The sequence below is a fragment of the Dysidea avara genome, chromosome 13 (genome assembly GCF_963678975.1).
Source record: "Dysidea avara chromosome 13, odDysAvar1.4, whole genome shotgun sequence".
In the NCBI taxonomy this organism is placed as follows: Eukaryota; Metazoa; Porifera; class Demospongiae; order Dictyoceratida; family Dysideidae; genus Dysidea; species Dysidea avara.
This window is the reverse complement of record NC_089284.1, coordinates 11,588,758-11,600,718: the sequence shown is the minus strand read 5'-3', so window position 1 is coordinate 11,600,718 and position 11,961 is coordinate 11,588,758. Positions and strand designations below refer to the sequence as shown.

The window sequence follows — 11,961 nt, the reverse complement described above, 5'->3', positions numbered from 1 at the left end:
AATCCAAAACAGCCAAGCTGTAAAAAAAGTGTGTGGCCCTGAGAAAGGTTATGGTGAAAAAAGATGTGAAATCCAAGGTGGCAGCCAAGAAATGGCTGTGATGGTAGGTTAATGGTAAAAATTTTAATAACAACAATTCAAGTGAATTTGGTGCCGCTTGGTCTTGGCACGAAATTCACCTGAATTGTTGTTATTAAAATTTTTACCATTAACCTACCATCACAGCCATTTCTTGGCTGCCACCTTGGATTTCACATCTTTTTTCACCATAGCCTTTCTCAGGGCCGCACACTTTTTTTACAGCTTGGCTGTTTTGGATTAGATAATATTATTACTACAAGTAATGAAATTACTTATCTCGTTAGTAATCCACTGAGTAACGCCAAGCCACAACGAAGTAATGAAGCCTACTGAATGAAGCTTATTCACCAGATCCTTACTTATAACCAGATTTGCACATTGTCCAACAACGCAATCATGTCACGTGATAAGGTGGTAGTTTCACACGTGACAGTTTAAGGCTGTGGACATAGAGTAATATAATATGTACTATTATTTTAGTTACTTTATTTTATGGGTAATATGTAACTGTAACTAAATAGTTCAGTTGCAAGTAATATGTAATATGTAACTAGTTACTTATAAAAAGTCACTTGCCCAACACTGGTTACCATGAATTAACACCTATACAGTAGGAGGAAAAGAAATGGTACACGGACAATAGTAAGTTCACGATGGATGCAATGTAGCTGCTGAAGTTGAAAGAGGCATGCCTCAGGCAAAACTAAAGTTATGTTAAACAATCAAGAAGTCAAGCCCATAGCTAATTTTTTATGGCATTCTTCAAAATAATTGTAACTCACTCTTGTCTCATGCATTTATGAACTTAACATGGAAAATATTTGGTGTGACATCAAATGGATACCCTCTATACTACTGCCAAGCTGTTGTGAAAGAAAGAAAAGTGAGGATGGTTTTGGGCGATATTTGGCAAGAAAGCCCAAATGTCCATGATCACTACTGTATTGTACTGTGAGATGCATGATTGAAGTTTGTGAGCCCCCAGCCTTCTAATTGTTTCTATATTAATAATCAGTTGGCATGCGCAGTGCTGTATTGGTATCACTAGCAACTGAACATTCACATAATTATTATGTAAATCAACATTAAAGCCATTTGGTTACTTCAAAATTGATGGCACAAGGTTACCTAAACTCCCAACTGTACCTCACAATACTTATTCACATGTTCTGATCAAAGTTCATCACGTCTCATTTATCCCCTTTCTCTACATAAAATTGCACTGCACAACATGTAGACAGTTAGGTTGTATTTTTGCATTTATTAGTAACAATTAATTATTTATCTGGGTCTGCATCAACTTTAAATTAGACCATCATTATTTTATTCCTTGTTTCCCGTCATCAATTTTTAAGTACCCACATCAAATTTTAATTATTTGATTATAAACCATGTGAATGCACTATTTCATGACAGAGGGAGGCACAAGATGACCAAGTGTTAACTACAAACTCCTTAACCAAACAGCTTTATAACCTTATAACTCTTGTATACTTACAGGTATCATCACCAAAATTTTAGCAGCACTTTTTTACATAATTATGCACTAGTGGTGTAAATAGGATGGTGATTGAATAATTTAATTAGAAGTATGATGTAAATTAAAGTCCCAAAATGGGTGAATAAATATGTAAGATTTTATGACAATAGATTCACTCTGTTTATTTACAACTTTTAGACATTTGCTGGGTAGCTACACCATATAGGCACAAACAGAAAAAAATCAGGGCAAAAGATTATTGTATGATGATTTTACAAAGAAAATACTGTCACGACGTAGATGCGGGAATACATAAGAATATATATCAAAGCCTAGTTGTATTAGATTCTTATAAGGAAATTTTTATTTCTAATGTTTGCTTAGAGGTTACCGATCCAATAAAAATGTATGTTATTTATTAAAGCTGTCTCCATTCATCTAAAAATAAATATTATCACAAAGTCAAAAATGTATGACAAAAACTATTGGTGGGAAACCAAGGGTTAAGGTAAATGTATTAGCTGTGCATATAAAGAGTAACTAAAGGGTTAGTGACCTTCCACTCTTGTTCAACAGGGTGCATGGGTACACAGTCTTTGCACCTTTCAAGATCGAATTATTCTAATAGAGCAGTCACATACTCAAATAACAAGAGTCAACTATATAATTAATAATCAATAATCACCTCCCTCCCGCATCAGTTTTTGCTCTACTAGGTGATGGAAAACAAGCAATGTAATAATGATGGCCTCATATATACAGTACCAACAATAGATTTTTGCTATGTTATTTAGCAGATTCAAAACAAATATTTGCTTTTAAAATTAAGAGTGTATGCTATACATTTAAGAATGTCATTTCAGAGTGGTGATGGAATTTTTACTCCATCTTTGTATGATGAGACATGTACTAGCTATAGTGGACAATGTGCAGAGTATTTGGAAATATATGACACTACTTCATTATTTACGCTCACACTGAAGAAGATTTCTGAAAATGATATTGGACAATTTATGGCTACTCTGAATCAGTTTATGGGCACTCATTTCATTAGTAAACAATGTGCTGAAGTTGTGTTTTCATTTCTGTGCCAGTACATACATCCCCCATGTGATGGTAATGGTAGTGTAAACCTTATAAGCCAGGAACAATGTAGAAATATTCGTGATGTGGTGTGTGATAATGAGTGGAGGCTGGTCATGGCTACATCATCGTCATCACTTTTACCAGTCTGCGAACATTTCAGTAATGTTGATAATATCACTGATGATAACACTACACTAATTATATCACAACCTTTACAATGTCACTATCAATTTAAAGAATACTGTGGCTTGTGTCTACCACTGTGCGGAGAGTTCTCACAATACAGAGCCAACACTGAACTAGGAGAAAGATCAGTGATAGTATTTTCTTCAATAGTTGCCTTTATTGGAGGAGTATTGGTATTTATTGCTGCCATTTGGAGACAAAAAGCATTGTAAGCAGTAGTAGTAGTAGTAGTAGTAGTAGTAGTAGTACTAAGCACAGTATAAGTGTTGCAATTGCAAACTGTAATTTTATCTATTGAATTGCACAATTAAGCATTAAGATAACAAAAAATCTGCATCATTACATTATACATTTTTCTTTATGGTATAAGGTCATATTCTTTAAGCATGCTTTATAAATGTCTATAAATGATTAGGAAGTACATACACACATTATACTTAAAGAGTTAAATTGCAGAATGCTTGCAAATCATGAAATTTAAGGATCAATTGCAAGATACTCTAATAGAGCAGTTGCTTACTTGAATGCAATACAGAAAATACCAGTACAACAGCTAGCTCTTTAACATAATCTTGATTTTGATATATATGCATGCTACACATTTGCATATTGTATCTTTACAAGTCATTAAATAATTATTTTTGCAGGCTGGATTTTCCATCTGTTCTAGTACTATACAAAACTCTGTGTGCCTTTGTCATAGGTATGCATATGTATTGCTGTCAGTACTGTATGTGGCTATTATAGTGTGTATAAGATAACCAACATTTGGTGTTATCTAGTTTGAAATTTAGTACATAATTGCATCATTTGTAATGTGCATAACTGCATTACTTTCTCAGTAAGGATTGGCATTACTCCCATCTACGTAAAATATTTAAACAACAATTATTGTTATTACAAATAAATCTGTATGGATATACCAGTATAATGAAAAATCATAGCCTTTCTAGAAGTCTGACTTTTACAATTCATTGTGTAGTCTAGAAAATTATATTTGGTGAGATTGAACATAAAGAGTATTTGAAAAGGTGATAAATTGGCTGGTCACATGTGTTTGCAGCTTGCATGCATGTGTGAGTGTTGTGTGTGTGTATGTGTATCTGTGTATGTATACTCTGTGTGTATATGTGTAGCAATGTGTTGTGTGCGTGCTTATGTACATGCGTGAATGTGTGCGTGTACGTGTGTGTGTGTGTGTGTGTGTGTGTGTGTGTGTGTGTGTGTGTGTGTGTGTGTGTGTGTGTGTGTGTGTGTGTGTGTGTGTGTGTGTGTGTGTGTGTGTGTGTGTGCATGTACATGTGTGTAACTATGACCATGTGACTCTGTGTGTGTGTGTGTGTGTGTGTGTGTGTGTGTGTGTGTGTGTGTGTGTGTGTGTGTGTGTGTGTGTGTGTGTGTGTGTGTGTGTGTGTGTGTGTGTGTGTGTGTGTGTGTGTGCATGTACATGTGTGTAACTATAACCATGTGACTGTGTGTGTGTGCATGTGAGAGAGCTGGGAAGATTTCCAAATCTGCACTCCAGTTTGTTGCCCTATGCAGTTCCACAGATATTTATTCAACATCTTATAAATAATGTTGGGCAATCCATATAAAGTGAGCCATAGATGATTCTAAGGGCAAGACATGGAGGGCCATGGCCCTCCCACTGAAAAATAGGTTTTGAAAAATCTTGGGGAAAGGTTGCAGTATAGAATTTTAGCAGTTTTTATGTTTTTAGCATAAATTTTAGGCTGCTTTCAAGCCTTCAAATTGCAAAACTCTTCCAGCTTCAGGAGGGTTGTACCCCCAGACCCTCCTGAAATTCTACTTAATATTACAGCCATACAACAATAATCATGCTGTGCCCTACTTGGCTCCCCTGTAGTAGAATCGTCATTGAGGTGAGCTATGGATAAAACAATTACAACTCATTTAAGAAAATGCCTGATCATGGTTAATTATAATAGGTGACAGCACTCAATGTGAATATATAGTAAATGTGACTGTAGTATGTACAATTGCAAGTTGAGCTGGATCCTGAAAAACAGCTACAAATTAAAAGTGAATTTTGTTTTAAGAGAGTTAACATTTCATCTAACCAGATGATTAGTGGTAACAGCAAAGGTGTCAACAATAGACACATACGGTTTGGCTCCATAACAAGTTTGAGGATGGGTTGTAATGGAAACTGCACTTTAATAGCTTCCCATAGGAAATGTATGGTGAAAATCTTGATTGGCCATAAATATTATGTCAGTCATTTGAAAGAATAGATTTTGAAATAAATATTTTTAGCAAGTCAATCAGTACTACAAATGAGCCAAATTTCAAGATTGTGTGTAATCACATCTGCGAGTTATTAAATGTTTTTGAGGATCTAGCTCAATGCATACATACTATAGATTTTGAAAGAACAATGACTTTGAGATAGACAGTTTTAAAGAATTCAAGCCATTATAACTTTCCAAGGGTTGTGAGCACACATATGAAATTTACACTAGAGATGCATCAATTTTTTACCTTTCAGAGCATCCCCATAAGTCCTTAATTCTCTTGGCTGCAGCTGTATGCAAAACTATAATTGTGTTCTGATATAAGCACATATTAATGGAACATGTGATCTTGCATAATGTACACAATATAATTATAGTGTGTTTTGTACTAATCACGTACATTGGTGGACAAAAAAGACTGTACTGTACTCATGAAGCATTAAGTGTTTCATTTGGAGAGCCATCGGCATTTTGTCAAGTTTCAGGTATGTACAGTATATTATATAATATGTGACACAGTCTGACAAAATGGGGCTTATAGCCTGTCAAGTTTTGACCATATTTTCAAAGTTTGAAATTTTATAACTTTTTCTGTGGACATGCTAACTATTTAAAGTTTATTATTACTTATGTAGAAAATTATGGAGATTTCACTGAATCTTACAGAATTGTTATAGCTTACACAGAAATGGAGATACACATTATTAAGCAAACACATGTATTTTTGGGCTATAAGCCCCATTTTGTCACACTCGGTCACATATAGTATGTGCATATTTCTCCAATGAAAATATTTTTCTATTAATTAGGTTTCATGTTTCATTGGCTGTTGGTGCTTCTCAGTGTACTATGGCTGTTACATGTAATCCATTTGTTTATTAAAATTGTGTTTCCTGTCAAATCAAGACAACTAGACTTTAAGAGAACAAAGATCATCCTTCATGTGATAGAAGTAGTAGGAGCTGCTTTTATTACCATTCTTGCACCTGTGATATTTGTATCAGTATCAGAGTATAACATTGGTCGATTTCCTCCGGTGCTGTGTTTTCCATCAAGAGAAGTTGGTTTCTACACAATGTGTGTACCACTTTGTGTAACAGTTGGAGCTGGTGTAGTTCTTACTATTGTAATGTTTTGGATACTACATCAGGTAAATCTAACTTAGGATGTATGATGATCTGCTAGTAGTTACCCTACATCTGTAGACATAAATTACAATTGCAGTGAGGTTTTGCTTAAATACTAAAATTAATGTTCTGTGAGTACTTGTTCATACACAGCAGCCATATAGAGACATAGGAAACCAGCCAGACTAGCCATGTGCCAAGATATGCACAGCATTTTGACACTTAAGTTTAGAATAGTGCAAACCAATTCCAGAGAAATTTTGAACATACCTAGCTGTATTCTGTGATAGAACAATCACTGATTGTTATATTAGAGTATTATACTGATGAAGAGCATAGCCAAAGTTTTCAAATTGGGTAATGAGTTGCAGACGAAAGAGTCTGTTGTCTGCAGCTGCTGTGGCTGCTGCTGTTGCTTCTAATGTTGCTGCTGCCACTTCCGCCACTGCTGCTGTTTATGTGAGCATAGTTACTGATCCAAAAGTAAATTCTGGTTGTTTCCCATGAAAATGTAAAGAACTTAGACTTTTATGTGCTTTTTATCCCTTTAAAAAAGTACTCTTTATAACCATTCGATTTTGTTTTTATAAAAATATTATCTTCTCTATAGATGCACTACATAGGGCTCTCCAATAATTATACCTTCCACTCTTGCTAACTGTTATTTAGGCTTTTATAAATTAATGTTCACAGCTAAGGCCAACATGATAAGATTCCTTGTTTCCTGAGAGCAATCCGGTAGTGTATGAGGGCATGTGGTTATTATTATTAATAACTAAAACTTCATTATTTTGGTGAGCCTTCAAAATGACAATACACCGTCCACCAGTGAATCAGTTACAAGCAAAAGGGCAGATATTTCAAAGGATTGTAAGCTTTTCATAAGTGCAACAAAGCACTTTCCAAGATATGTAGTAACAAAATAACTATTAGAGGAGTTTGAATGCCTCTCAGGAAATAAATAATAGGTATGACTGTTGTAGTAGCCTAGTAGGATAGCTGAGTGTTACATTAGAGTTGCTGACTGCTCTATTAGAGTATCTCGATCTCGAGCACAGAAATAATTTATATTTCTATATAATTTTAAATCTTAATTACAATAATAATTACGAATGCCTCAACATGCGGTAGGCAAAGTGGCACACAGGCAGATGGCAGGAAACAGGGAATTAACAAATGTTGACCTAAGTGGTCAAGCCTAACAGCTTCCTGTCTTCCTCTATCATAATAATCAGGCAGTTATAGACAGTTGTAATTCAAGGCCATGCTCAAAGGCTACCCAAATTTGAATGCATGCATACAGACTATTTAATTATTTGTTTCAGAAACAGCAGCTCTTCAAGAAGCAGTCATCAAAATGGTTTTGTTATATAAAGTTTAGTGTACCTGAAGTAAAGGTCCTAATAATTTCATGTTACTTCATCATATTTGGAATAACAGCCTTAGTCAATGTTAGTATCACAGTCAGAGATGGAGATATTGCCATGTTCAAGTTACTTGTTTACTTCACTTGTCAAGCTGCTGGTTATAATGGAACTGATACATGTGCTGGGGAAAGAGACGATCTGGAGTCTCACCTTAAGCCTGAGTTAAATGCTGCTACTTACTTTTTGTTGGGTTTAGTTCCCTGGTTAAATCTTCTATTTGCTATCCAAGTTCAAGACATCAAGAGAGCATTACATAGAATACTAGCAATTTTGCATCAAAATGCTCAACAAAAAACATCAACTGTCAAAGTTGATGATGTCAGTGGCACTCAATTATGAAACATTAACTGAATAATAGTAAATGTATTACATTCTGTATTTTGTGCTGTGTAGGTATATCAATTCAAACATTATGTCATGTGCATACATATTTCGGCACATTCCCCTTCGAAAGGTGAAGAGCCAACCATTTATATACAAATACTGTGATTATATATGTATATTAACAATGAAATAGTTGTTTTCAGTCTGTTCATTAATATATTATTAAACTTTTACAAGAAACTGGATGAAGCAGTATTTAGCAGACATGTACGCTTATAGATTCAATCAGTATTTGAATGTAAGTATACGTATGTGGCTATATATGCTTTTTTTATTTGTTTTACTAATTTTGTTCTTCTACACTAAGTATGATATGCATAGTTTCAGCTTTGTTGTACCTGTTATCAGTGGCGGAGGAAGTAGTTGATATGAGGGGGGGCTGGGCTGACCCAGACTTATTTCTATAGTTTGGTAAGGTGAGACTGACAAGAGCTTTCCACCTCACCAGCTACCATTTCTAGCTGATAAACTACATAAAAATCCTTTCATAGCTCGCTACACACTGACTACTTTATTAGAGTGACTGCTCTATTAGAGTATCTCGATCTTAATCACGGTTTTCAGTCCCACTCCAAGAAAGATAATTTCGGTGTGATATCATTCTGAGGGGGGGGGGCTAAGCCCCCCCTCAGCAGACCGAGGGGGCCTTTAGCCCCCTAGCCCCCCCCCCCTTTCCGCCGCCTATACCTGTTATTATGCATGGTGAATAGTAGAATGTTTCTGCAATCAACAACTCAAGTTTCTGTGGAATGCGTAGTGGTGGAAAATCATGAAACAATCAGCATATCGTACTAGTTGTGTAATTATTGGTGACCAGATTTGTAAAAACATTGCAAGCCTAAATTTTACAGTATAAAGCATTGATTACAACGGGTAACATACTTGCATATTATTAAAAATCCCATAAAATTTTCAAATGCTTTGTTCTTTATAAAGAAAAATCTTAGATACTATCTTATTTACCTACTCAAAAAGAAATTGGATTTTTGTTTTGTTGTTGTAGAATAATGGATATGGACATTTGTTTACATTACATCAAAAGTGATAGTATACATTTATTAAAAACTTTGGCTGATTTCGTCTGTATGTGTATAGTGAAGAAAGGTGATACAAACCCAGTAATGGATTTCTCTATTCGTGGTAAACATCAGGGGTGGATCCAGAGTTTGGAAAGAGAGGATGCACACTGCTGAAAAGTTGAAGAGCAAAAAATAAAAAAAGGTCACAGCAATAATGGCTGTCCTTTACCATATGTATATATTATCATACAGTACAATAGTACTGTATAGTAGGGGTTGGTAAGAAATCATATGTTTCGTGGATTTTCGCACCTTAAAAAAATGGTCTTGCAATAAGACTAGTTTTACCCGAAAAAAAACACCTGGACTCGGAATGCATTAGTACCGATATAATGATACTGTACCTTGGGTAAACGAAGCGATGCTTCAATGTACAGTGAGTTTTAAAAAATTCAAAATTCACCTACATTTCACTTGCCTGCCTGCCTGCCTAAGTAGCAAGTTTCTTCCAGTCATCTGTGTGGAGCACAAAATTTTAAAAATACATTTTACGTCTCAGTCGTGAGATATAAAATTCGATAATTATTTCTGTGAAGACAACAATCATGCTTCCAGTTTCATGGTGGATATAGCAATGATATGCTGCGATGAACATCCCACAATGGTAGGGGAATTGATTTGTAAAAGTTGATTTTTCAGTTTGCAGTAGACGACTACATGCTAAAATGAGACAGGCTTTAATCCCTACTTTTGGCTATTTTGATGGTCTCATTTCAAGATGCTAGCCAAAATTAGGCATTAAAGTGTGTCTCATTTTAGCAAGTAGTCGTCTAATCTTGTTTCCTTGCTTTCTACTGCAGGATCATTTCTCATTTCAGCTGTAACATTTTTAAACTTGTTTACGTACTTTTTTGTAGTGTGCATATTCACTGTATATTATATCAACCCCTATACTTCCTTTTGAAATTTGAAAATTTTTGAATAGCTAGTAAAGTATATAAAGATCTTTATTTATAGCTTCATAGTTAACCTCATGAACACTATGACTGTTTTATTAGAGTGATTGACTGCTCTATTAGAGTATCTATATCTTGTATACAATTTTTTTGAAAGGAATGAAGGAGGGGGCACGTCCCCTGTGACCCCCTCTGGATCAGCCACTAAACATGATGGTGCAACACCAAGTATCAATTCCATAATCATTGTGTTTGGAAGTTACTTGATTACATACCTGTAATTTATTTTCGCTATACTTGCTGTAGCTACTTTTTTGTTGCAACTTTGTAGGGCTGTAACTCGAACAAAAAATTTTGGCATATCAGACTGAAACTTACCAAAGCATATACATTTGGCTAAGGAGACTATAAATATTGTATAACAAAAGTATTCAAAAATGCGTCATTATAATTATTGAGCTTTAATTTCACAGATCCAGTCACATTGTAGTATATGTTACTGTAATAATTATATCATGACATGCATGGAAACTCATTGTCTAGTAAAGAAATATCTGCTTTATATCACTATACAGTTATAATTGTGCATGGCTTTGTTGAAATACACAAACAATAATCATGCATGTTTTAATAGGTTCTGTTGTATGCATGCATATTAACACAAGTTGTGTGACATACAATGTACAGACACCATTGCCCATGACATATGACAAAAATTCTATGTTATGGCATTTAAAGATAGCAAGGCAGGCCAGGTGCAAAACCATGCATATGATTCCATGTTTAGCAGTTGCCAATTAATGCTGTATAGTAAAGTTTGGTGTTTTGTAGTTTAAGCAGCTAGTTGTAGCTACTACCTGAAGTGTGGCAATTATTGTTGTGTTGTATGGTTTTTTATTCTATTTGGGTGACTGATTATTACTATTATTAGTGAAATTATAAAATGTTAGCACATGATGTGTTATATACATTGAAGTACCTATATTATAGTGGAGCCCATAGCTACATGTATTTAGCCCCAAAAGGAGATGAAATGAACTTAAAAAATTACGTCAACCTCCGATATCCACAATGACGTTTTCCGATGTCACAAAACAAAATGGCCTTGCTGGTGTGGAGACTTTGTACAGGGAGGTATTGGGTGAGATAGTGTTTCCCTATGATATCGTTTATAAATTCAAAAAAGGGCGAAGGTGAGGCATTTAGTATATAATGCAATACAAATAAGCCTAGTTGTGTCTGATTCATACTGGGTCCTTTGCTCTTCTTAATATTCATCAATGATTTACCATCTGTCATTACTTCACAACTATTTGAGTTTGCAGATGATACAAAGTGCTTCAGACAAATATTGTCCACACTTGACATTGAAAGACCTCAATTCTTTATTTAACTGGTCTGTTAACAATTTACTTTCATTTAACCTGGCAAAGTTTTGGTTTATGAGCTTCCACCGTAAATTCAATTCCACTTACAATGTCAATGGTCACACAATTATTGAACCCTCCAGCTGTAAAGATCTTGGCATTGTTTTTACCAATTCACTACTTGGCAAGACCACTATGAAATGATCTCATCTAAGGCCTACAAATCGCTTGGTTTACTGTGTAGGGTATTCAAGGACTCCGAATGTGCCTAGGCCCGTGAACCATTATACATTACTCGAGTTAGATCAAAATTATTGTACTGTTCAGCACTGTGGGGACCTTATCTATTAAAGGATATCGAATCACTTGAAAAATACAGCAAAGAGCCACCAAATTTATTTTATCTAATTATCATTCAGACTACAGATCTAGGCTAATCCAGTGTGGTATACTGCAGTTAATGTACACACTTACGAAATTGCTGACATATCCTATTCTTTATCAAATCCATCAAACTTCCATCTGATAAATTCGACATACTTAACTATGTTAATTTTACTACTGGTACTACAAGATCTGCTGGCTCCAAGCTC

At 35.0% G+C, this 11,961-nt stretch overlaps 1 protein-coding gene across 1 annotated transcript; it reads left to right on the top strand.

Moving 5' to 3' along the window:
• The first annotated feature begins 2,412 nt into the window (after positions 1 to 2,412).
• On the top strand, positions 2,413 to 8,098 carry LOC136242238 (uncharacterized). Its single transcript, XM_066033654.1, has 5 exons — positions 2,413 to 3,041; positions 3,481 to 3,536; positions 5,466 to 5,573; positions 5,898 to 6,238; positions 7,541 to 8,098. The coding sequence occupies exons 1-5, from the start codon at positions 2,413 to 2,415 to the stop codon at positions 7,979 to 7,981; spliced, it is 1,575 nt and encodes a 524-aa protein (XP_065889726.1). The 3' UTR covers positions 7,982 to 8,098.
• Positions 8,099 to 11,961: the final 3,863 nt, after the last annotated feature.

Coding starts and splice junctions, on each gene's coding strand:
- LOC136242238 (XM_066033654.1), top strand. CDS start 2,413: ATGTCATTTCAGAGTGGTGATGGAATTTTTACTCCATCTTTGTATGAT. Junction 5,574..5,897: donor GGCATTTTGTCAAGTTTCAG/GTATGTACAGTA, acceptor TCTATTAATTAG/GTTTCATGTTTCATTGGCTG. Junction 6,239..7,540: donor TGTTTTGGATACTACATCAG/GTAAATCTAACT, acceptor TATTTGTTTCAG/AAACAGCAGCTCTTCAAGAA.